Below are 27,488 nucleotides of genomic sequence, written 5' to 3'. Positions count from 1 at the left end.
CTAGCAAGAAAAGTCCAAAGAACAACAGTTTACAACTTTCCACAGTTTAAAGTAACTTCTTCAGTGCATCTTCTGTCTTCTGCACTTGTTACAGTTTGAATGACTTAGGTGATGAGTAGCATCAGCAAGTCCTAACAGCAGAGCACTTTAGGACATTCAACACACTGTATGGAGGAGGTTCGAAATAAATGACTACTGAACTGAGCTTTAGAACTCATAAACAGGCCAGTCGCGGTACTCAGGCCTGTAATCCCAGCACTCTGGGAGGCCAAGGTGCATGGATCACGAGGTCAGGAGATCAAGACCATCCTGGCTAACACGGTGAAACCTCATCTCTACTAAAAATACAAAAAATTATCCGGGCGTGGTAGCAGACACCTGTAGGCCCAGGTACTCGGGAGGTTGAGGCAGGAGAATGGTGTGAACCCAGGAGGCGGAGCTTGCAGTGAGCCAAGATCATGCCACTGCACTCCAGCCTGGGCGACAGAGCGAGACTCTGTCTCAAAAAAAATATATATATATATATACACACACACACATATATATATAAATGTCATTATCATTGCTTTCAAGTACACAACGTAACCAGAATTAGGCTAAGAAAATACTGTCCTGACATAAATGGAAGGCTAATATTTGTTTTAAAAGGCAAGAATATTTGTAATTAACATTCAAACTGCTTCTATTTCCAGGTTATTTCTAAGGTATTTTAAGGTTATTTTTAAAAATACTCTTCAACGTTTTACATCAGGCTTGCTTTGAACACTCATCCTGCACTGATATAAATCTATTTAATCCTTGTTAAAAATGTCACAAATACACATCCTAAAAAACACTAACTTGAAGGCTTTGTATTGATTTAAAAAGCATTAAGGTAATAAAATCATGACTATCAGGTAACAGAGACCAAAGTGCTTTTCAGAGCAAGTGCTCATCTCATTTATTCCAATAAGAATGTTTCTCACCAATAAGGAAGTTGTATTAACAAGTACAAAAAAAGACATACAAACTAACAAAAGCCCATAAACTTGCCCAACCAGACCATCAACTGAGCATGACGGTCAAACCTGTTTATACTCCAAATTTAAAACCTATGCTTTGAACACATTAACTGAGTAGCCTCGAGTGGGTGGTTCTCCTAGAAAATGAATAGAATGAATGATACAACAGGAGGTATTCCATTATCGTCTGATAGCACATTCCTCCAGCACTGTACCTTTATCTCTGGGATCAACAAGCAGGTCATCAGCTGAGCAAGGACTCTCCTCACTACCTTCATTGGAAATGGTGAGGAACGATGTTGGGGACACGGACTGGGAACGGCTGCTGTTGTTGCTCCCCCTGTCTGCCCCACCAGGGGTCTGTGTGTCGATGCTGCGCGTGCTGCTACTTCTCTGTACAAGGGGGGGTGGAGCACGATGGCCATCTGGAATATCTTGCGGCTGTTACAAAATTTTTAAAACATATGTATATTTATCATTAATTTCGAATCACCAGCAATGCACCCAATGTCAACCTTCACATCTAGTGCCAGAGACTCACAAATCAGAAATCCCTTCCTATTTATTAGGATTTCATGTTGCATGTTAGTGACATCCCTGTCTAATCTGACTCCCCCACCGAGTCTTTGGTAAAGACTCTGTATTCCCAAGGCCCGGCATACACCAGGTGGCCAATGCTTGTTGAATAAATGAATTACACTGCATCACTTATCGTGTGCTAAGGGTTATTTTAAAAATTAAGTGAGGGCCATGAAATCTAGGTGTAACACTAGGTCTACATTAGAGGAAAAAAGGTTATTCATCATGTGAACCAGGGACACTGATGCCACACCCTGAAAGGATTTTTTCAAGTCAACTTTCCTAAACGGGGGAAAGGTTAATCACAGAAGTGCTAATGATGGGGAGAAAATCAAGTACACACACAAAGGAAAGCCTGTGTGGATCACTTAGCAGGGAAACCAACTCCCTGCATGCTTCTGATTCATTTACCTTTATTAAATCAGGGAACCTGGACCCCATCAGGCAGCATGGAGGAGAGGGTGTGGGGAGCTGTGTTTTCTCTTAGCTAAACCAACCTTTTATTTTAAGGGAGAGGATCTTAAGCATCAATACAATACTCAATTCCTCCTTCACTGAAGAATAGATAGACGGTTAAATAAATACACTCTGTGACATGGTTTTTAAACCTAAACAGTAATTTTTCTGTTTTACATAGGAATTATTCTCATGTGTTTTCTAGTTAGTAGACAGAATAGGCAGAAGATCATTTCTTTTTTTTTTTTTGAGATGGAGTCTCACTCTGTCGCCCAGGCTGGAGTGCAATGGCACAATCTTGGTTCACTGCAACCTCCACTTCCCAGGTTCAAGCGATTCTCCCTGCCTCAGCCTCCCAAGTAGCTGGGATTACAGGCATGCACCACCATGTATTTTTTTGTATTTTTTTAGTAGAGACGGGGTTTCACCATGTTGGCCAGGTGGGTCTTGAACTCCTGACCTCAGGTGATCCACCCGCCTCAACTTCCCAAAATGTTGGGATTACAGGCGTGAGCCACCGTGCCTAGCCAGATCATTTCTAACTGTACTTTATGATGACATGGCCTAGCATGTCAACCAAAACCAAACAGTCACTGACATTCAAAAAAGGAGCAAGGAGATTCATGCTTAGAAAGTATTCAATGTCATGTAAACTTCTGCCCCCCATAATTAGTAAGCTAAACTTACTAATGGAGTTTAGCTTACTAATTATGTTAAATGGAGTTATAGCAAATAAGAAGTATATCATCTAATGGTTTCTAAATACAGACAAACAAAAACTAGTTTCTGTTCAGTAATTCAAATTCAAGTTAGATCAGTTGCCTCTATGACATGCAACTAAATGAAAACTTTTCACTCACTTGCCCAGGTCAAAGATTTTCAAAAGAGATAAATTTTTGTTCTCTCAATGAGAAGGAAAAAACCCAAGTAAATATGGAAACCCAAACTGTGCATTTTTAATAATTAGAAGAATTCAAGAATGATCTTAAGATACAAGATCACTTACTATAAGTTGCTCTTCCTTTTCCCCAGTCTCTTTAATTATTATTTCAATCTCTTGATTCAATCCTTCCACGCTATTCCGGAACCGGGAGCCTGTTGATTTAGTGATGGGAATTACAGGAATAAGTGCACTCTTTGGAACAGGAGCCTTGAGAAAATGGGATGGAGAAGAGAGGCTTAACATTACCTTTTACTTTTCTAGACTGAAGCATAATTCCAACAGACATAAGTAACTCAAAAATAAATCAAAGTTTACAGGCCTCACAAAAAGTGTGAGTGAGCAAACCTGCTCCTTAGCATGGATGAAATATAATTTAAAACCTAGATCCCACAAAATGAAGGCAGGATTCTGAAAATGTATTCACACCTATGAATGACTGCAAAGGGAACAGGGATATATATAGTAAAAGAATGTCAACCTCAAAAATTCTTTTATGACTGTAACAGAGCTCAGATTTCAGAATATAACTTTAAACACTCCTAGTGCCACAATGACAGAGTTTGGATGTCTCACCCAAATCATGGGGGTGGATCTCTCATGAATGGTTTAGCACCATCCCTCTTAGTACTGTTGAGTTCTTAAGAAATCTGGTTGTTTAAAGGTGTATAGCACCTCCCCCTTCTCTCTCTTGCTTCTGCTCGGCCATGTGACCTGTGTGCTCCCCCTTTGCCTTCCGCCATGATTGTAAGTTTCCTAAGGCCTCCCTGGACATCGAGTAAATGCCAGCGTCATGCTTCCTGTACAGCCTGCAGAACTGTGAGTCAATTAAACCTCTTTCTTTCTTTTTTTGAGACAAGTCTCACTCTGTCACCCAGGCTGGAGTGCAGTGGTGTGATCTCGACTCACTGCAACCTTCACCTCCCGGGTTCAAGCGACTCTCCTGCCTCAGCCTCCTGAGTAGCTGGGACCACAGGCACCCACCACCACACCTGGCTAATTTTTTTTGGTATTTTTAGTAGAGACGGTTTTCACCATATTTGCCAGGCTGGTCTCAAACTCCTGCCCTTGTGATCCGCCTATGTAGGCCTCCCAAAGTGCTGGGATTACAGGCATGAGCCACCACGCACAGACCCTCTTTTCTTTATAAATTACCCAGTCTCAGGTATTTATAGCAACATAAGAACAGATTAATATATACAATTATTTATATTCTGGGGGGGATTTATTATTATCTATTCTTAAAAAAAATAAGATACATGTGCAGAACATGCAGATTTGTTACAAAGGTATACGTGTGCCATGGTGGTTTGCTGCACCTATTGACCAGTCCTCTAAGTTCCCTCTCCTCATCTCCTACCTCGAACAGGCCCTGGTGTGTGTTGTTCCCCTCTCTGTGTCCATGTGTTCTCATTGTTCAACTCCCATGTATGAGTGAGAATATGCAGTATTTGGTTTTCTGTTCTTGTGTTAGTCTGCTAAGGATGATGGCTTCCAGCTTCATCCATGTCCTTGCAAAGGACATGATCTCATTCTTTTTAGGCTGCATAGTATTCCATGAAGTATATGTACCACATTTTCTTTATCTAGTCTATCATTGACGGCATTTGAGTTGGTTCTATGCCTTTGCTATTGTAAACAATGCTGCAATAAACACATATGTGCATGTGTCTTTATAGCAGAATGATTTATAATCCTTTGGGTATACATACAGTGATGGGATTGATGGGTCAAATGATATTTCTGGTTCTAGATAGTTCAGGAATCGCCATGCTGTCTTCCACAATGGTTGAACTAATTTACACTCCCACCAACAGTGTAAAAGCATTCCTATTTCTCCACAGCCTCACCAGCATCTATTCTTTCCTGACTTATTTTAATAATTGCCATTCTGACTGGCATGAGATGGTATCACACTGTGGTTTTCACTTGCATTTCTCTGATAGTGATGTTGAGCTTTTTTTCATATATTTTTTACATGTTTGTTGGCCATGTAAATGTCTTCTTTTAAGAAGTGTCTGTTCATATCCTTTGTCCATTTTTTGATGGGGTTGTTTTTTTCTTGTAAATTTAAGTTCCTTGCAAATTCTGGATATTAAACCTCTGTCAGATGGGTAGACTGCAAAAATTTTCTCCCATTCTGTAGGTTGCCTGTTCACTCTGATGATAGTTTCTTTTGCTGTGCAGAAGCTCTTTTGTTTAACTAGATCCCATTTGTCAACTTTGGCTTTTGTTGCAATTGCTTTTGGCATTTTTGTCATGAAGTCTTGCCCATGCCTATGTCCTGAATGGTATTTCTTCTAGGGTTTTTATGGTTTTGGGTTCTTACGGTTTTGGGTTTTACATTTAAGTCTTTAATCCATCTTGAGTTAATTTTTGTATAAGGTGTAAGGAAGGAAGGGGTCCAATTTCAGTTTTCTGCATATGGCTAGCCAGTTTTCCTAGCACCATTTACTGAATAGGAGATCCTTTCCCCATTGCTTTTTTCTGTCAGGTTTGTCAAGGATCAGATAGTTGTAGATATGTGGTGTTATTTATAAGGTCTCTGTCCTGCTCCATTGGTCTATGTGTCTCTTTTGGTACCAGTACTATGCTGTTTTGGTTACTGTAGCCTTGTAGTATAGTTTGAAGTCAGATGGCGTGATGCCTCCAGCTTTGTACTTTTTGCTTAGGACTGTCTTGGCTATACAGGGTCTTCTTTGATTCCATATGAAATTTAAAATAGTTTTTTCTAATTCTGTAAAGAATGTCAATGGTAGTTTGATGGGAATAGCACTGAATCTATAAATTACTTTGGGCAGTATGGCCATTTTCATGATATGATTTATTTATTTAAGAGAACCACTTCCAAAATCTATACATAGAGATTTTTAAATTAAAAATGTTTTTATTGTCACAGTATTACTTTTGGAAAGAACTATCTGATTACATAATTACAGGATATTACTTTTTTCCTGATAAGACACTCAAAATAAAATATGAAACAAGCATTAACAGAGGTATCCGCCAAAGCTAGTAACAACAGTGTGCCAGATGAACATCTTGTAGACTCTTCTACTGTCTAGCAAAGAAAGGTGATTAACCTATCCTTCATTTAGGAAAGTTTCTTCGGAAAACCTCTTTCAGGAAGAAGTGGGCAAGAAGACAAAGGTAAGAGAGCCTCTAATCAATGACCATTAGTTTTATTCCCTGATAACCTTGCTGTGTGATACAGAACTTAGTGTTAAATATCTATTTCTCCTTTTATTCCTGCTCCCCTTTAGAACTGGAAGGAAGGAAGGAAGGAAGGAGAGAGAAAGAGAGAAAGAAAAAGGGGGTGGCAGGTGGGCAGGAAGGCAAGAGAAAAGAAAAAAGAAAAGAAGAGAAGAAAGAGCATAATAGTACAAGAATCCTTAGCAAACACAAGAAATTTGTGATTAAAAAAGGCCAAGGGGAAGCTCCATGCAGAAGTACTGAGTGAGCATGTCTCCACTGCTCAGTTAGTGTTGGGTCCTCATATGTAACACACAGGACACAGAAACCTACCTCATGGCTTTAAGAATGAAACGACAGGAAACCTGGTATGGTGCCTGGCCTCTAAAGCCATGAACGCTCAGAAAACAGTAGCTGCAAATTTTATTTTGTATTTTCCCTATTATGTATTAAAATAATTCTTTATCTTTTCACATTTTTTTGTCACTTATTTTCTTTCACATATAGTGTCTCCTAATTTTTCCCTTTTTATAAGTCCCTCTGTTCCCACATTGCCCACAGCCTCAAGCTTCTACATTACTTATTCCCTTTACTTCCATCTCTTCTTTCTGATCCCTTTTCCAATCTCAGCATCCACTATCAAAGAAAAGAAAAATCTTAAGTTTGGGTGTTCTATAAATGTTTTATAGAGAAAACTTATATATAATTTTTAAAAATTCAGCTTATATTTTTGAGCCATTCTCCACAGTGTAGATCTTTGGCACACAGATACACAATTTTCAAAAAAAAATTTTTTTCCCCTCAAATTCCTGACCTCAGGTGATCCACCACCTAGGCCTCACAAAGTGCTGGGATTATAGGCGTGAGCCACTGTGCCCAGCCTCAAAACTATTTTTTTGAGGAAGATCTTAGCCATATCCATAGATCTATTCTCTCAGTCATTTGATGTGAACACTTGTCCTGGTTAGACCCTTTCAGCTTTCGTAAGTGGTGACAACTCCATATACAGTTTAGCAGGTGGCTAAAGCACAATCAATGTCACAAGTCAACTACTGGTCAGACAATAAAACTTTAACTCACTAACACTCCACAGGTATAAAAACTCAAATTCCTGATATAACCTGCAGTAGTCAGCTGAGTCATACACTTCAAGTAACACAGATGATCTGTAAAGAAAGACGCAATTTTTAGAAGGTGAATTATAAAATAATTTTGCAAATTTGCAAACAGAAAATTATGGGACTAAAGCTTGACCTATATGTCTTCAAGGGTTTAGTCCTTATATGCACTTTTTGATTTTCCCTTTCCTCAAATATAAACATAAATTATATGTGCACCGAGAAACCCCCATACCTAATTTCTCAACATTTTCTGTTCTACCTACTGGAACAAAAGTTTCATATACCCCAGACATTTCACAAAAGCAGAAAGTTAAAAGAACACGTTTCCTTTGCCCCTTAATGTTTATTCAACCAAAAGCCAATACATGCATATAAAACAGATACACACACATATTTATATTTCACCCAGAAAAAGAGTATTTCCCCAAAATATCAGAAGCAAGCTACACCTAGGGACAGAGTTGGTATTTTTTTCTTTTGGATTATTTTTCTACAATTAACCTGAGGAGAGAAACTATGTCTTATTAATCTCTTTAGTGCCACTGCCAAGCAGAGAGCCCAAAACATACAAGATGCTTGTTCAACAAGGCTGGTATATGGATGTGTGCATCTCCCCCAACATCCTATGTTGGAGCCCTAACTGCCCATGTGGCTGTATTCGGACATGGGGCACCTAAGGCAGTAGTTGAGGTTTGTTTTGTTGTTGTTGTTTGAGACAGGGTCTCACCTTGTTGCCCAGGTTGGAGTGCAGTGGCATGAGCTTGGCTCACTACAACCTCTGCCTCCTGGCCTCAGGTGATCCTCCTACCTCGGCCTCCTGCGTAGCTGGGATTACAGGCATATGCCACCATGCCTGGCTAATTTTTGTACTGTTTTGGTAGAGACAAGGTTTTACCATGTTGCCCAGGCTGGTCTCAAACTCCTGGGCTCAAGCAATCAGACGGCTTCAGCCTCCCAAAGTGCTGAGATTACAAACATGAGCCACTGCGCCCAGTCAGCAGTAAAGTTTAAATTAGGTCATATGGAAGGGCAGCCCTGGTCCAACAGGACACCAGAGAGACCCCTTCCATTTCCATGCACACAAAGAAAAGTTCATATAAGCACACAGCAAGAAGGGAGCTGTCTCCAACCTAAGGGGAGAACCCTCAACTACATACCAACTCTGCTGACACCTGGATCTTTGACTTAAGAGTCTCCAGAACTGGAAGATAAATTTCTGTTGTGTAAAGTCACCTAGTCTATGTATAATATTTTGTTACGGCAGCCTGAGGAGACTAATACACTCACCTCTAGTTTTTCTTATTTCTACAGTTTTCAATAGACTTAAGAACATACTTAAACATAAGCCTGAGATATAGTGATCCAGAGAACTTGAATATGTCCATAAAAAGTTTGCCCTGAGAAACTATTTTTAACTTCACTGTTTACTCTTTTTTATTTAAATAATTTTAAAAATATAATTAGAGACAGAGGCTCACTATGTTGCCCAGGCTGATCTCGAACTCCTGGCCTCAAGTGATCCTCCCAGCCTTGACCTCCCAAAGTGCAGGGATTACAAGCATGAGTCACTGTGCCTGGACTGGCACTGTTTTCTTTATTGCAAAAGTAAAAAAATATTCAGTGAAGAAAGAAATAGATATCAATCACCAGAGATAACAACTATTAATAATTTTATAAAAACTCTTCTATCTAGTCCTCTTTCTTCTATATACATAAACACTTTTAACCAGAAACATATTGTACGTAGCATTCTGAACCCAGTGGTTTTTTTTTTTTTTAACATCATGCCAGACCTGTAACCTATCTCTATGCTTTAAAACGTTGAACCAAATCATTTTTATAGGTGCAGAGTATTTCATTTTGTGAGTGCATTACATAAGAAATCAATGCTCTATTAAACAAATAGTTCTCAATTTTTCACTATTACAGAACCATACTGTCATGAACATCCTCTTAGACAATTATTTGCACACATACATAAACACTTCCTTAGAATAAATTCCTGGGGCGGGGGAGCTATTTTTCTGGGGGGACACAAAGGATAGGGAAGATTTTTCAGGGCTTTGATTCATAATGCCAAACCGAACAGTAAAATATTTTTACTCCTCACATTTTTATCTGCACTGTATGAATATATATGTTTCATGAAACTCTCTAAACTGGATTTATTTTTTCTAAACCTTTGCTAAGTTTCATTAACTACAAGTGCTCTCATTCCTTTAGTTTCTATATTGTAGAACATAAAGGAAAGTAAATTTTTAAAATGATAGCCAGTCATTTGTCCATTTTGTAGCAAGGAAAGTTATCTGTTTTTTTCTTACTGACTTGAAAAACCTCTTCATAGTGTTTACATATAAACTGTTTACACTATATACATTGATATTGTATTTTAACTCTCATTATTTAAAGCATGATTTTTTCAAAGTATATTTAAAGGTCACTTCTTTTTTTCTTTTTTTTTTTTTTTGAGGAGGAGTCTCCCTCTGTCATCCAGGCTGGAGTGCAGTGGCGCGATCTCAGCTCACTGCAACCTCTGCCTGCTGGGTTCAAGCAATTCTCCTGCCTCAGCCTCCCAAGTAGCTGGGACTACAGGCACGTGTCACCAGGCCCAGCTGTTTTTTTGTTTGTTTGTTTGTTTGTTTGTTTTTGAGACGGAGTCTCGCTCTGTCATCCAGGCTAGAGTGCAGTGGTGTGATCTCAGCTCACTGCAAGCCCACCTCCCAGGTTCACGCCATTCTCCTGCCTCAGCATCCCGAGTAGCTGGGACTACAGGCACCCGCCACAGCACCTGGCTAATTTTTTGTATTTTTAGTAGAGACGGGGTTTCACTGTATCAGCCAGGATGGTCTCGATCTCCTGACCTTGTGATCTGCCCGCCTCGGCCTCCCAAAGTGCTGGGATTACAGGCATGAGCCACCGCGCCTGGCCCCAGATAATTTTTTGTATTTTTAGTAGAGACGGGTTTCACCGTGTTAGCCAGGATGGTCTCGATCTCCTGACCTCATGATCCACCCGCCTCGGCCTCCCAAAGTGCTGGGATTACAGATGTGAGCCACTGTGCCCCGCCTTTAAGGTTCATTTCTATATATTTCTTGACAACGTCCGTTCACCCTTTTCTTGGGTTTTTAGTCATCTGTCCCTCAGTTTTTTTGATACATAATAACTGTACATATTTATGTGGTATGTGTGATATTTTGATACATGCATATAATGTATAATGATCAAATCAGGGTATTCAGAATATCCATAAACTTAAACATTTCTTTGTGCTGGGAACATTTCAAATCTTCTCTCATAGTTAATGATATATGCAATAAATTATTGTTAACCACAGTCACTCTACTGTGCTATCGAACACTAGAACTTATTCCTTCTATCTGACTACATATCGGTATCCATTAACCAACCTCTTTTCATTCATGACCTCCCACCCCGCGTGACCCTGGCCCTTCCCAGCCTTTGGTGTCCATCCTTCTACTCTTTACCTCCATGAGATCAATTTTTTTAGCTTCTACCTACGAGTGTGAAAGTGTGATATTTATCTTTCTATGCCTGGCTTATTTCACTTAACGTGACCTTCAGTTCTAATTCATGTTTCTGCAAATCACAGAATTTTATTCATTTTAAGACTGATTAGTATTCCATTGTACACACACACACAATGGGATACTAATCAGTCTTTATACACATGTATACACACACACACATTTTTTTCATTCAACTATTGGTGGGTACTCAGGTTGCCCATCTCGGATCTCCAGTACTACACTGTGTGTGTGTGTGTGTGTGTGTGTGTGTGTGTGTGTGCGCGCGCGCACACAATGAAACACTGATCAGTTATGTATACACATGTATACACAAACACACTACATTTTTCTTTATTCATTCAACTGTTGATGGGCACTTAGGTTGATTCCATACACTGGCTACTGAGAGTGGCTACGATAAACATGTGAGTGCAGGGTATCCCTTTGATATGTTATTTTTTGTCTTTTTGATAATAGCCATTCTGACAGGGGTGAGGTGATATCTCATTATGGATTTGATTTGCATTTCCCCGATGACTAGTGAAGGTGAACTTTTTTTTATATATCTGTTGGCCATTTAATCTACGTCTTCTTTCGAGAAATGTCTAGTAAGACATTTAATCTGTGTCTTCTTTTGAGAAATGTCTAGTCAGATTGCCCACTTTTTAATGGCATTACTTGTTGGTTTTTTTTTTTTTTTTTTTTTTTTTTGCTATTGAGTTCCTTGAAGATTCTCAATGTTAGTTCCTTGTTGGATGAACACTTTGCAAATATTTTCCTCCATTCAACAGGCTTTCTCTTCACTCTGTTGTTTCCTTTGCTGTAGAGAAGCTTTTAAGTTTAACGTAGTCTCATTTGTATATATTTTTCGTTACCTAGGCCTTTGTAGTCCTAGCCATAAAATCTTTGCCTAGACCAATGTGCTGAAACATTTCCCCTATGTTTTCTTCCAGGAGTTTTGTAGTTTCGGCTCTCACCTTTAAGGCTTTAATCCATTTTAGGTTGATTTTTATATGTGGTAAGAGATAATGGTCCACTTTCATCCTTCTGCATAAGTCAGTTTTCCCAGCACTATTTATTGAAGATGTTCTTTCCTCCAGTGGATGTTCTTAGAACTTCTGTCAAAAATGAGCTGGCTATAAATGCATGAATTTATTTCTGGGTTATTTATTCTGTTCTGTGGATCCATGCTGTTTGGATTACTATAGCTTTGTGTGACATTTTTGAAGTCAGATAGTATGACGCCTCTGGCTTCATTCTTTTTGCTTTGTATTGCTCTATTTGGGGTCTTTTGTGGTTCCATTCAAATCTTATGATTGTTTCTTCTATTTCTGTGAAGAATGCCATTGGTATTTTAATATAAACAATTAATATTTTAATTGCAGTGAATCTACAGATTGCTTTGGATAGTATGGTCATTTTAATAACATGAATTCTTCTTATGAACATAGGACATCTTTCCATTTGTGTCCTCTTCAATTTCTTTCATTAGTGTTTGCAGTTTTTGTTGTAGATATCTTTCATTTCCCTGATTAAATTTATTCTCGGGGTTTTTTGTTGTTCTTTTTTAGCCACTGTAAACTGAATTGCTTTCTTGATTTCTTTTTTAGCTAGTTCATTATTAGTGTATAGAAACACTACTCATTTTTATATATTGATGTTGTATCCAGCAACTTTACTAAATTCCTTTATCAGTTTTGTGATTTTTTTGTAGAGTCTTTTGGTTCTTACTTTACGTACAGATAAACTGGAATGGGTAGGTTTTTCTATATATAAGATCATGTCATCTGTAAAGAAAAATTTGACTTCCTGTCTTCCAGTTTGGATGCATTTTCTTTCTCTTGCCTGGCTGCTCTGGCTAGGACCTCCAGTACTACACTGAGTAACTAGTAAAAATGGACATCCTTGTCGTGTTTCAGTTCTTAGAGGAAAGGCTTACTGCTTTCCTCCATTCTGTACAATTTAGCTGTGGGTTTGTCACCTATTGCTTTTATTACATCAAGGTATTTTCCTTCTATGCCTAATTTGTTGAGAGTTTTTATCATGGAGGGATGCTGAATTTTATCACATGGTTTTTCTGTATCTATTAAAATGATTGTTGGTTTTTGTCCTTCATTCTGTTGATGTGATGTATCACATTTATTGATTTGTCTATGTTGACCAGGCTGAATTTTATCACATGGTTTTCTGTGTCTATTACAATGATCATATGGTTTAAGTCCTTCGTTCTGTTAATGTGATGTATCACATTTATTGATTTGTCTATGTTGAACCATCTTTGCATCACTGGAATAAATCCCACTTAATCGTGTTATATTACCTTTTTGATGTGTTGTTAGATTTGGTTTGCCAGTATTTTGCTCAGGATTTTTGCATCTATGTTCAATAGGGATACTGGCCCTAGTGGTTTCCCCCCGCACTTCCCCCCCCCCCACCCCCAGGGGTGGTGGTTGTGCCAGTGTCTGGTTTTGGTACAGGGCAATGCTGTCCTCATAAAATGAGTTAGGAGAAACTCCTTCCTCTATAATTGTTTGTAATAGTTTGAGAAGAATTGGTGTTAGTTCTATTTTATGTCTGTTAAAATTCAGCAGTAAAACCATTCAGTCCTTGGCCTCTTTGTTGGGACAATTTGTACTGCTGATTCAATCTCATAACCAGTAACATGGTTTGTTCAGGTTTGCTACCTTTTCCTGGTTCAATCTTTGTAGGCTGTATGTGTCAATGAAATTACCCATTTTCTCTAGGTTTCCCAGTTTGTTAGTGTACAGTTGTTCATACTTATCTTTAATAATCTTTCTTCTAATAATTTTAGGTTTGGTTTGTTCTTGCTTTTCTAGTTCCTTGAGGTACACTCTTCAGATTGTTTATCTGAAATCTTTTTTTTAATGTAGGCATTTGTTGGTATATACTTTCCTCTTAGCAATATACTGTTATCTCATAGGTTTTGGTACATTGTAATTCCATTTTCATTTGCTTCAAGAAATTTTTTTTAATTTCCTTAATTTCTTCATTGACCCAATGGTCATTCAGGAGCATGTTGTTTAACTTCCACGTATCTGTACAGTTTGCAAATTTCCTCGTTACTGATTTCTAGTTCTAGTCTGTGGTATGAGAAGATCTTGATAATTTCAATATTTAAAAATTTGTTGAGATATGTTTCGTGGCCTAACATATGGTCTATCCTGGAGAACGTTCCATGTGCTGATATGTGTATGTGTATTCTGTAGCTAATGGAAGAAAAATTCTGTAAATGTCTATTAGTTCAATTTGATCTACAGTGCAGATTAAGTGCAATGTTTCTTTCTTGACTTTCTATATAGATGATCTGATGCTGAAAGTGAGGTTTTGAATTCTCCAACTATTATTGCATTGGGGTCTATTTCTCTCTTTAAGCTCTAACGCTGTTTGCATTATATACTAGGTGCTCTGGTGTAGGGTGCATATATATTTACAATTGTTACATCCTCTTGCTGAATTGATCCCTTTATCATTACATATAATAACTTTGTCTTTTTGTTTTTTGACTCGATGTCTATTTTGTGTGATATAAATACAGCTAATCCTGCATAATTTTGGTTTCCATTTGCGTGAATAAGCCTTTTCCATCCCTTCACTTTCAATCAATACGTGTTTTTACAGGGGAAGTGAGTTTCTTGCAGGCAGCATACTAATGGTTCTTATTTTATTACCCATTCAGCCAGTCTACATCTTCTAATTAAAGCCATTTACATTCAAGGTTGTTATTTATAGGTGAGAACTTACTCCTGTCAGTCACTTAAATTGTTTTTGGATTGTTTTGTATATTCTTTGTTCCTTTCTTCCTCTTTTATTGTTTACCTTTACATGTGGTGGGATTCTTGTAGTGATAATATTTGACTTTCTCTTTCTCATTTATGTCTGCTCAACCAGTGAATTTTATGTCTGTGTGTTTTCATAATGGTAGATACCCTCCTTTCATTTCCAGATGTAGGACTTGCTTAAATATTCCTTGTAGGGCTGACCTAGTGGTAATTAATTCCCTAAGTTCTTGCCTGTCTGGAAAAGGCTTGTCTTTTTTTCTTTTTTGACACAGAGTCTCACTGTCACTCAAGATGGAGTGCAATGGCACAATCTCCACTCACTGCAACCTCTGCCTCCTTGGTTCAAGAGATTCTCATGCCTCAGCCACCTGAGTAGCAGGGACTGCAGGAAAGCACCACCATGCCCGGTTAATTTTTGTATTTTTAGTAGAGATGGGGTTTCATCATGTTTACCAGGCTAGTCTTGAATTGCTGACCACAAGTGATCTGCCTGCCTCAGCCTCCCAAAGTGCTAGGGTTACCGGCGTGAGCCACCATACCCGCCCTCTCTTTTTTTTTTTTTTTTTTTTTTTGAGACACAGTCTCACTCTATCACCCAGGATGGAGTATCAGCTCCATCAGCAGTGGTGCAATCTCAGCTCACTGCAACCTCTGCCTCCTGGTTTCAAGTGATTCTCTTGTCTCAGACTCCCAAGTAGCTGGGATTACAGGCACCTGCCACCATGCCCAGCTCATTTTTTTTTTTTTTTTGTATTTTTAGTAGAGATGGGGTTTTGCCATGTTGGCCAGGCTGATCTCGAACTCCTGATCTCAGGTGATCCGCCCGCCTTGCCCTCCCAAAGTGCTGGGATTGCAAGTGTGAGCCACCGCACCCAGCCAACTCTCCTTCATTTTTGAAGGACATTATTCCTGGGTAAAATATTTTTGGCTAGCAGTCTTTTTTCTTTCAGCACTTAAAATATATCATCCCATTCTCTCCTGGCCCGTAAAGTTTTGGCTGTAAAACTTACTATTAGTCTGACGGTGCTATCATTGGGATATTTGTTCCTCCAAACCTCATGTTGAAATCTGATGTACAATATTGAAGGTGGGGCCTAATAGGAAGTGTCTGGGACATGGAGGCACGTTTCTCATGAACAGATTAATACCTTCTCTAGGGAAGAAGTAAATTCACTCCATTAGTTCCTACAATAGCTGGTGGTTAAAAAGAGTCTGGCACCACCCCTCTATCTCTCTTGCTTCCTCACTTGACGTGTTATCTCTGCACACACTGGCTCCCCTTCGTCTTCCGCCATGAGTGGATGCAGTCTGAGGTTCAGTACAGTCTACAGAACCACAAGCCAAATAAAACCCTTACCTTTATAAATTACCCAGCCTTGGGTATTCTTTTACAGAAACACAAATGAACTAAGACAGATGGGGATTCTCTTACATGTGACTTGACACTTTTCTCTTGCTTTTGGAATTCTGTCTTTTGACTTTTGACAGTTTGACTATAATATGCCTTGGAGAAGACCTTTTTGGGTTAAAACTATTTGGGGATCTTTGAGCTTGCTGTATCTGTATGTCCATATCTCTTGTAAGACTGAGGAAGTTTTCAGCTCTTACTTCACTCAATAGGTTTTCGATGCCTTTGACCATCTCTTCTTCCGGACCTCTCGAAACTCAAATACTTGATTGCTTGTTGCTCCCTGTATGTCACATAGGCTTTGTCATCCGTTTTTATTCTTGTTTGACTGGATTGTTTCACAAGACCTGTCTGCAAGTTCAGAAATTCTTTCTTCTGCTTGATCTAGTATATTGCTGAAGTTCTCAACTGAATTTTTATTTCATTCTTTGATTTCTTCAGCTCCATGATTTGTTTGGTTCTTTTTAATCTATCTCTTTTATCTCTTTTATTCAACTACTCATTCAAATAAGAAATCATTTTCCTGATTCTTTGTATCATTTATCTGTGTTCTCTTGTATGTCACTGAGTTTCTTTGATATAACTATTTTAAACTGTTTTTCAGGAATTTCACCCATTTCCTTTTCTTTGGGATCTGTTACTGAAGAATTATTGGGCTCCTTTGGAGGTGTCATGGTTCCCTGCTTTTCTACTTTTCTTGTATCCTTATATTAATACCTGTACATTTAGTATAACAGTCACTTCCTCCAATTTTTTGAATTGGCTTTCAGAGGGAAAGCCTTTTTCCTATAGATTTATCTGTTGCATTGCTTGGGTAGCTTTGCCTTTGATTCTGGGTGGGTGCAGTAGTGTAGTCTCTGTATGATTTCTTTGGCCATAATCAGTAACAGTGGTGCCTCTGAGTTTCTCAGCAGCTTAGGCTGGAGTTGTCAGTGAAGGCTGTGGTAAGGCTTTGCAGGGTACAGGAATACTAGCCAGGCTAGTCCTCAGGCATCAGCAGTGGTGGCAGTGGGCCCGGTGTGCTGGTCCTTAGACCCCTGGGTGGCATACACAAGCACCAGTATTGGTGGGTCTGGGTAAGCTGGTCCTTGGGCTTCCATGTGGCATGCTCAGGTGCCAGTGGTAGGCTGGGCAGGTGTGTCCTCAGGACTCTGGGCAGTGTGTGTGGTGTTGGCAGTGCAGTAGCAGTGGTGGACTGAGTAGGTCGGTCTCCAGGCCCCCGGCTGGTTTGTGTGACTGAGTGGCAGCAGCAGGCTGCATGGGCCAATCCTCAGATTCCCAAGAGGTGCTTGTGGGGGCTGGTGGCAGGCAAGGGCCATCCTTATGCCACTGGAGGGTGTATGCATGCACTGGTAGCAGCAACTGTCTCAGTTTTTGAGAGTTCTTTATATTAGGGTTATTAGCCCTTTGTGTCTGTGGTGTATGTTGTGAATATTTTGTTTTTTTCAGTTTTTACACTTGGTTTGTAATGTTTTCTGCCATACAAAAATGTTGATATAATTAAACTTATCAACCTTTTGCTGATTCTGAATTTTGAGTCATAGAAATCTTTTTTATTTTTTGCTGAGATTACAGAAGAATTCAGTAATGTCTTCTAATACATGGTTTTGTTGTTTACATTTAGATCCTTAATCCATTGAGAGGTTGTTTTTGTATATGGTGTGGCCTAATTCTTTTTATAAATGGCTACGACTTGTCCCAGTGCTAGTAATTCAAAAGTTCATCTCTGACCAGTGATTTGAGATGCCTTTACCATACAGTAAATTTCTGTATGTACCTGAGTCAATTTTTGAGCTTTCTATCTAGTCTATTCCTCTGAACAATTTGTCAATTCATGTACCAGTAGCACATTGCTTCACTTGTAAAGGCTTTATAGTATGTTTTGATATCTAGTAAGGCTAGCTGCCCTCAGTTTTTCCTTTTCACAGCTTTCCTGGTTATACTCACATATTTACTTTTCCCTATGAGCTTTAGGTAGCAAGTTTTTTTTAGTAGCAACTTTTCTAATGCTGTCAAAAAGCTTACTAATATTTTTATTGGGATGGTGTTAAATTTATAAATTAAATTAGAAAGTATTATATTAACTCATCCTATCCAAGAATAACACATTTTACATTTGTACAGGTCTACTTTGTATCTTTCAGAAGTGTTTTTAATTTTCCCCATGTAGATTGTGTAGTACTTATTAATTTCATTCTTAAGTATTTAGTTGTTTCTGCTGCTACTGTAAATTGGGATTTTTACAGTAGAGCTGGTTGATGTTTGTATATATAAATGGTATTGATTTTAGCTTGTTAATGCTATGGACTGCAACCATACAAAAATTTTTCATTGATTTGATTCTTGGAGGTTTTCCAGATATACTAGATATACTATCATATTATCTGAAAGGGAGTTTTATTTCTTCATCACCAATTCTTTTTTTTTTTTTTTTTTTTGAGACAGAGTCTTGCTCTGTCACCAGGCTGGAGTGCAGTGGCATGATCTGGCTCACTGCAACCTCCACCTCCCGGGTTCAATGATTTCCCTGCCTCAGCCTCCTGAGTAGCTGGGACTACAGACACGCACCACCACGCCCGGCTAATTCTTTGTATTTTAGTAGAGACGGGGTTTCACCATGTTGACCAGGATTGTCTTGATCTCCTGACCTCGCGATCTGCCTGCCTTGGCCTCCCAAAGTGCTGGGATGAAGGCGTGAGCCACTGCGCCCGGCCTTCATCACCAGTTCTAATGGCCTGACTTCTCTTTTCTAACTGTATTAGTTAATACCACTTGTACAATGTAAACAGCAGGAGGGATGGTAAAAATCCTTGCCTTGTTCCTGATCTTAGTGGAAGTGTCTCTCATATTTTCCCATTCTCATTAATAGCATGGAATCTTAAGGTAAAGAGAGGTGTGTGTATGTGTGTGATCATATTAAGAAAGTTTTCCTTATTTTAATGTTCTTGAGTATTTCTAACATAAATGGACATTTCCCAGGGGCTTTGTTTTTGTTTTTGTTTTTTTTTTGCATCACTGTAATCATATGATTCTTTTGTAGCTAGAAAAATTTTAAAGCAGGTACAATCAAATGACCTCCATAGCCATTAAATTATCTAGCTGCAAGCAATATGACTTCCACGTACAACTTCCCCAATATGAACAAGCTATGACATTCACTGCAAGGTAAAAGAATGTCATATATGGCTCAATAGCTACAGACGATCTAAAGGTTAGAGAATATGTACCAAAACCAATTATAATACCTGAACTTCCATACTTCTTTCCTGTAATAATTAGGCAGCAGCTAGTTAAGATGCAAAAATGGCTTAATATACTAAATCTTGTTCCATAAACTATAAAATAAGCACAAATACACTATATAAAGTAATAATGCAAAGCACCAACTATATTCTAGAATTCAATAACTATATATTAGATCTTTTATTACTAAAGTGTTAGTCATGATAAAAATTAAATACCTAATTTTTTTTTTTTTTTTTTGAAGCAGAGTCTCATTCTGTTCCCCAGCCTGAAGTGCTGTAGTGTGATCTTGGCTCACTGCAACCTCCGCCTCACAGGTTCAAGTGATTCTCATGTCTCACCCTCCCGAGTAGCTGGGATTAAAGGCATCTGCCACCACGCTCTGATAATTCTGGGATTTTTTTTTTTTTTTTTTTGAAACGGAGTCTCGCTCTGCCGCCCAGGCTGCAGTACAGTGGTGCAATCTCGGCTCACTGCAAGCTCTGCCTCCTGGGTTCATGCCATTCTCCTGCCTCAGCCTCCTGAGTAGCCGGGACCACAGGCGCCCGCCACCGCGCCCAGCTAATATTTTGTATTTTTAGTAGAGACGGGGTTTCAACATGTTGGCCAGGCTGGTCTCAAACTCCTGACCTCAAGTGATCTGCCCGCCTTGGCCTCCCAAAGTGCTGAGATTACAGGTGTGAGTCACCATGCCCAACCTAAATATTTGATTTTAAATTTGTTGTCTTTTAATCTGAAAAACCATTTGGGGATGACAAATTATTCACCGTTCATCTCAATGGTATATATTAATGAAAAATGGAAAAATTACAATGATTAACAATAGACAGGCCAGACACAGTGGTTCACACCTGTAATTCCAGGACTTTGGGAGGCTGAGTCCGAGGGAGGATTGCTTAAAGACCAGACTTCGAGACCAGGCTGGGCAACATAGGGAGATCCAGTCTCTATAAAAAATTTTAAATATCAGCTGAGCATGCTGGCACACACCTGTAGTCCCAGCTTCTTGGGAGGCTGAGGTGGGAGGATCACTTGCACCCAGGAGGTTGAGGCTGCAGTGAGCCATGGTCACTCCATTCTAGCCTGGGTGACAGAGTGAGACCCTAGGAAGGAAGGGAGGGACCGAGGGATGGAGGGGAGGGGAGGGCAGGAAGACAGACAGACAGAAAGACGGAAAGGGAGGGGGGAGGGGGGAGGGAGAAGGGGAGGGGAGGGGAGGGGAGGGAAGGGAAGGGAAGGGAAAGGAAGGGAAGGGAAAAGGAAAAGGAAAGGAAGAAAGTGGGCACAGAAAAGCATAGAATATCCATAATATGATACACCACAGGACCATTAAAAATGATGCTTTGGACAATCTCAACAATGTTAACAAAATTTAACATTCAAAGTTAGGGGCAAAGAAAACAACAGAACATATGGGGATATTTGTTGTTGTTGTTTTGAGACAGAGTCTCACTCTGTCAGCCAGGCTAGCGCGCAGTGGCATGATCTCGGCTCACTGCAACCTCTACCTCCTAGGTTCAAGCAATTCTCCTGCCTCAGCTTCCTGAGTAGCTGGGATTACAGGTATGTGCCAACATGCCCGGATAATTTTTGTATTTTTAATACAGACAGGGTTTTTACCATATTGGCCAGGCTGGTCTCGAACTCCTGACTTCAAGTGATCCACCCACCTCAGCCTCCCAAAGTGCTGGAATCACAGGTGTGAGCCACCACACCTGGCCAACATAAGGTTTTATAAAAAGATTGAAGCTCCATTTTGTTTTATAAAATAGGTAGCACTTATTAAGCACTTAATATGTGCTAGGCATTGTTCTAAGCATTTTATATACATTATTTTATTTACTTTTACAAAAGCTCTCTCTATAAAAATAGGTAGTTACTACCCCCATTTTACATTGTAAAAGTGAGACTCTGAGAAGCTAATAACCTAGGGTCACAGAATCAGGACTAAACTTACATCCTACCAAGTTTAAAATGCCCCCAAATATTGAAAAGTTATCCCTATACAGTGAGAGTATGTGATTCTTATCTTTTGAAATTTTCAATTCTCCTAAAAGTAGTTTCCTATCCTTTGATAATCAGAAAGTTTCTAAAATGAGTACTTCACTAATCTTAGATAATTCAGAAATAGATTTAAGATGGTCTGAATTGATGCCTTTTTTTTTTAATACAAATTCTCCATTTCCCTAAAGATGTCCTCACTTCCACAAACTTGAGTTGAGAGAAAAATGAAGTCTTGTGATCTACTGTGATAATTATAAGTAAGTTGTTCTGATTCAATTCTGAAAGTTGTTTCTTTAAAGACTACCTTAGGTATGACACCAAAAGTAATCCCCATAAAAGAAAATAATTATAATATACTGCCAAAAAATTTGTGTATGTTTGCTCTGTGAAAGACAGTAAGAGAACAAAAGACAAGTTGAGACTGGGAAAAAGTATTTAACTTACCCAACAAAGGACTTTTATCCAGAATGTCTAATAAGTTCTCAAAACTCAGTAACAACAAACAACCAAATTTTAAAATGGGCATGAATAGACACTTCACCAAACAGAATACACAGATGACAAATAACCATATGAAAATGTTCATTAGGGTAATGAAAATTAAAATCAAGATGAGATGTCCTTCAACAAGAATTTAATATCAATAGCTACATTGTGGGAAATCCATGTAATGGAATACTATTTAGCAACTAAAAGGAATAAACTGGCTGGGCACGGTGATTCATGCCTATAATCCCAGCACTTTGGGAGGTCGAGATGGGCAGATCACCTGAGGTCAGGAGTTCAAGACCAGCCTGGCCAACATAGTGAATCCTCGTCTCTACGAAAAATACAAAAATTAGCTGGCCATCGTGGTGTGTGCCTGTTACCAGCTACTCAGGAGGCTGAGGATGGAAAATTGCTAGAACCCAGGAGATAGAGGCTGCTGTGAGCCGAGACCACACCACTGCACTCCAGTCTAGACTATAGAGCGGGACTCCGTCTCAAAAAAAATAAAATAAAATAAAAATTAAACTATTGATATACACAACTACTTAGAGGAAATGCAAAGGCACCATTGTTGAGTGAAAGAAGATAGTCTCAAACAATTGCATACTGTATGATTCAATTCATATGACATTCTCAAAAAGACAGGGCTAGAGTGATGGAGAACAGAGCAGCACTTACAAGAGATTAGGGATGGGGGAAGGATGTACAAAGGAAGAGAACGAGGGAATGTTTTTTCTTGACTATGCTGGTGGTGGCATAATCTACATACATGTTAAAATTCATGATATTGTACAATCAAACGTCCATTTTATTATACGATAATTGAAAAAAATAGAGGAAAAAGCTGACAGGGTCATATCTTTACCTGCCTAATACTGTCTCTTCAGGTCCTTTCCTAGAGACAGTTATATGCTGAAGTAAATAATAAAATGTGGGAAGAATTTTTTTTTAATTCAGTCCACATATTATTTAGGTATATCTTAAAATTTAGGTGTACCTGTTATAGATGAAGTCAGCTGATTAACTAGCCCAGTCAGCTTCCTGTCTTCTAGAGTTCCTGTTTTTGACTCTTTTCGTTTTAATGCTAAAAGCCAACAACTCCCCTCACTTCCCACAAGCCCCATCAGCAGCCTAGCATTGGCTCATCTGTGGTACACTAGTGATAAGCAGTAGCTGAGTAGGGGAGAGAGATATAGCGTTTTTTGTTTTTTGTTTTAATGAAAATGTGCTTTGACAGGCAAGTAGGATGGAGAAAGGTCTATACAGCAGTTCAACAGAGTTTCATGAGAGAAAAATAAGCCAGAAACCCTAATACAACCAAAGGAAGGTGAAAACTGATGACTGGCTGATTGCTGATTCAGGGACTGAAGCAGGGTCTCCCTCGGTCGTCCAGGCTGGAGTGCAGTAGGGGCAATCATGGCTCACTGAAGCCTTGATTTCCCTGGCTCAAGTGATTCTCCCACCTCAGCCTCCAGTGTAGCTGGGACTACAGGTGCATGCCACCACACCCGGCTAATTTTTTGTATATTTTGATGAGACAGGGTTTCACCATGTTGCCCAGGCTGGTCTCAAACTCCTGGGCTCAAGTGATCCATCTGCCTCAACCTCCCAAAGTGCTGGGATTATAGGCGTAAGCCACTGCACTGCGCCCAGCCGAAAAATGTTGTTTAGAATGGTAAAAAAAATTAGTAAGCACCTGAAAAAAAGCTTTCCTATCTTAAGGGCTTTTGATTCGAGACCACCATGTGGCCTTGATTCTTAATGTCCTGTCACTGTTACTTCATTTCTGTCCTCCGGCAATCACTGTCCTCTCATTTGGTATCTACCTTTACAGCTCTTCCAAGCTGCAGTTATATTTTGTAATAAAGGTCATAGCAGAAGTACCTATTCTCTCAATTTTGAAATGGCAAAAAAATTTTAAAAATTAAAATAAACTCCTGCACTGTTTTGGACTGACATCCCAAGATTTTAGTGTAGGGCAGTAATTTTCATTTTCAAATCACAATGCACCTTCCATTCCTCAGAGAAAAGTTAAGTTTCTCTCTTTTTCTACCTCACTGTCTCTTGGCTCTCAAACCCTCCTAGGCTAGTACGTGTCTTCAGCCCAGACGAAGAAATAAGAAAATCCTATGGGAGGGCTTTCTTGTTTGATGCTATAGCAACAGCCAGAAAACACCCACACACTTTTAAAATTCTCACCTCAAAGTTAGTTTATGTGACTGTGAAGATGCTGACATCTCCCACTCTTGTTAATAACATCAGACTCTTAACACTCAATCAAATAATTCTGAAACGTGTTGGCTATATTTTCTAATGAGACAATTTCATTTAGGCATCTGAGGGTTTTGTCATTTGGGGAAACCTTTGAAATGTGAAAGACGCTATCCTTTAAGAAACCTGGCAGTATTCATTTTTCCTCATGAATAATCTCCCCTGAATTTCCAGGGGGAAAAAAACAAGCAGAAAAGTATGTAAGAATTCTTTTCTAACTGTAAGCCCAAGAAAAATGATCTTTTGTTAACTAGTAGCTGTACACTATACCACTATCCTAAGAGCAATATTGTCCCTCCATTGTTAAGAGATTAATTTCCCAGTAAAAATCATCTTCTGCATATCGTGAAATCCAAACAAAATACTGTAGTAACTTGTAAAAAGTCTCAGAAAAACAAAGAATCCCCCAAATACTCAAGCTTCCTAATAGAATAATATAAAAACTTATCCTGAGAAAAGAAATATTGAAAAAGCTTTAAGTGCACATACACACAAAATGGACCCAACTAAATAACCATAACTAGGAAAATGTTCTACAGAACCTAAGACAGCAAAAATGAAGCATTTGTAATACTCACAAACAATGTTCCATGTTAAATACAAAAAGGCAGTGTAATCTAATATATGATATGCTTTCAATGAGGAATGCGAAGAAAAAACACTTAAAAGAAAAAATGTCAGGAAAAGGGGAGAGAGATATAGGAATACAGCTCTCTTTTAGAAGGTGAGTCTTTGGAATTTTTCCTATTTCATTAAAAAAATTTCTTTGGAGATAATTTTTCTATTCGACTTTTCTTAGTTTCTAAAATTTCTATAATGAGCTCGTGAGTACTTTTGTAATAATAAAAGCTTTAAAAAGTTTAACAAGAAATTGTTGACATCTTTTACATTCAGGTGCTACCTCAAATGGCCTAAGACATTGAGAAATTACTGTGCTTAGATCGCATAAAGAGTTTTATAACATTTTATCCCATTTAAGCCTCTGGACAACACAACAAACAGATAACATTACTATGCAGAGAAAATGAGCACTTCACACCTTGAGCAAGCAGCAGGACTCAGACTTCAAGTCAAACAGTCTGACCTGAGAGCACAGTTAAATAACCTCCCTGTTTACTTTTTTGGTTCTTTTTAAGCATCTAATTTAATTTACTCATTTAATTTAATAAGTAATAATTTATTTCCAGACAACTGTATTTGTATTTTATATATTTATGTTTTTCATGTTGTTGACATTTCTTTAACAGCTTTACTAAAATACAATATATAATACCATACAATTCACCCATTTAAGTTGTACAACTATGGGGTTTTTGTTGTTGCTGTTTTTAAGAGACGGGGTCTCATTATGTTGCCTAGGCTGGTCTTGAACTCCTGGGCTCAAGTAATATCCCCACCTCAGCCTCCCTAGTAGCTGGGACTACAATGGGTACCACCACACCCAGCTAACTTTGTTTTTTTAATGGTATTGAACAGAGTTGTGTGACCATCACTGCAATCTATTTTCAAATCATACCAAAAGCGGCCCCTCATTAGCAGTCGCTCATCATTTCTCCCCAACTTTCCCAGGCCTACACAACCACCAGTCTATTCTCTATCTCTATGGGTTTGCCTGTTTTGGGTATTTCCTAAGAATGGAATCATATGTTATGTGCTCTTTTGTGTCTTTTTTTTTGTTTTTTACTAGCATGTTTTCTTTTTTTGTTTGTTTTTTTAATTTATTGAGATGGAGTCTCGCTCTGTCACCCAGGCTACAGTGCAGTGGCGTGATCTCAGCTCACTACAACCTCTGCCACCCAGGTTCAGGTGATTCTCCTGGGACAGCCTCCCGAGTAGCTGGGACTACAGGCACGTGCCACCACGCCCAGCTAATTTTTTGGTATTTTTAGTAAAGATGGGGTTTCACCATGTTGGCCAGGGTGGTTTCAAACTCCTGACCTCAAGTGATCTGCCCAACTTGGCTTCCCAAAGTGCTGGGATTATGGGCATGAGCCACCATGCCTGGCCAGTGTAATGTTTTCAAGGTTCACCCATGTTGTCGCATGTATTGGTACTCCATTCTTTTTTATGATCAAATAAAATTCCACCATATGGATATGCCACATTTTATTTACCCTTTTATCAGCTGATAGACTGAGTTTTTCCTACATTTTGGCAATTATGAATAATGCTCCCATTAACATACATGTACAAGTTTTTATGTGGACATATGTTTTCAATTCTCTTGGGTATATACCTAGGAGAGGAAGTGCTGGGCCATCTGGCAATTCCACGTTTAGTCTTTTGAGGAACTGCCACACTATTCTCCAAAGCAACTGTACCATTTTACATTCCTACCATTAATGTATCAAAGTTACAGCCAGGCGCAGTGGCTCAGGCCTGTAATCCCAGCACTTGGGAAGCTGAGGCAGGTGGCTCACCTGAGGCCAGGAGTTTGAGACCAGCCTGGCCAACAAGGTGAAACCCCATCTCTACTATAAATACAAAAAAATAAAATAAAATAAAAAATAGGCCAGGCGCGGTGGCTCACGCCTGTAATCCCAGTACTTTGGGAGGCAGAGGCAGGCGGATCACCTGAGGTCAGGAGTTCGAGGCCAACCCAGCCAACATGGTAAAACCCCGTCTCTGCTAAAAATACAAAATTAGCCAGGAGTGGTAGCATACGCCTGTAATCCCAGCTACTCAGGAGGCTGAGGCAGGAGAATCACTTGAACCTGGTAGCCAGAGGTTGCAATGAGCCAAGATCATGCCATTGCACTCCAGCCTGGGCAAAAAGAGTGAAACTTCTGTCTCCAAAAAAAAAAAATAGGCCAGTGCAATGGCTCATGCCTGTAATCCCAGCACTTTGGGAGCCGAGGGGGTAGGATCACGAGGTCAGGAGTACGAGACCAGCCTGGCCAACACAGTAAAACCCCATCTTTATTAAAAATTCAAAAAATTAGCCAGGCACCATGGTGGTGGGTGCCTGTAATCCCAGCTACTCAAGAGGCTAAGGCAGGAGAATCGCTTGACCCCAGGGGGCAGAGGTTACAGTGGGCTGAGATCGCGCCACTGCACTCCAGTACAGGTGACAGTGCGAGACTCCATCCAAAAACAAATTAATTAATTAAAAATAAATAAAAGTTTATATGTATATATGAAAGTTCCAGTTTCTCCACATCCTTCCCTAACACTTATCTGTCTTTTTTTTTTTTTCTCTTTTTGAGATGGAGTCTCGCTCTGTCGCCCAGGCCAGAGTGCAGTGGCCGGATCTCAGCTCACTGCAAGCTCCGCCTCCCGGGTTCAAGCGATTCTCCTGCCTCAGCCTCCCGAGTAGCCGGGACTACAGGCGCCCGCCACCGCGCCCGGCTAGTTTTTTGTATTTTTTAGTAGAGACGGGGTTTCACCATGTTAGCCAGGATGGTCTCGATCTCCTGACCTCATGATCCGCCCGTCTCGGCCTCCCAAAGTGCAGGGA

General features: G+C 39.4%; 1 protein-coding gene across 2 annotated transcripts in view; it reads right to left on the bottom strand.

The window, feature by feature from the left end:
* The window catches only part of FAM117B (family with sequence similarity 117 member B), a 139,457-nt gene that overhangs the window by 14,867 nt on the left and 97,102 nt on the right, over positions 1–27,488 (bottom strand). For both annotated transcript variants that reach the window (XM_077957380.1, XM_015110678.3), the window contains exons 5-6: positions 3,043–3,186; positions 1,217–1,442 (exon numbers count right to left, since the gene is read on the bottom strand). In XM_077957380.1, coding sequence (XP_077813506.1) covers positions 1,217–1,442; positions 3,043–3,186 — 370 coding nt within the window. The remainder of the gene's footprint in view (positions 1–1,216; positions 1,443–3,042; positions 3,187–27,488) is intronic.

This window comes from Macaca mulatta, chromosome 12 (assembly GCF_049350105.2).
Source record: "Macaca mulatta isolate MMU2019108-1 chromosome 12, T2T-MMU8v2.0, whole genome shotgun sequence".
Classification (NCBI taxonomy): Eukaryota; Metazoa; Chordata; class Mammalia; order Primates; family Cercopithecidae; genus Macaca; species Macaca mulatta.
The sequence above is the reverse complement of the archived record's forward strand: the minus strand, read 5'-3'. Positions and strand labels throughout refer to the sequence as shown.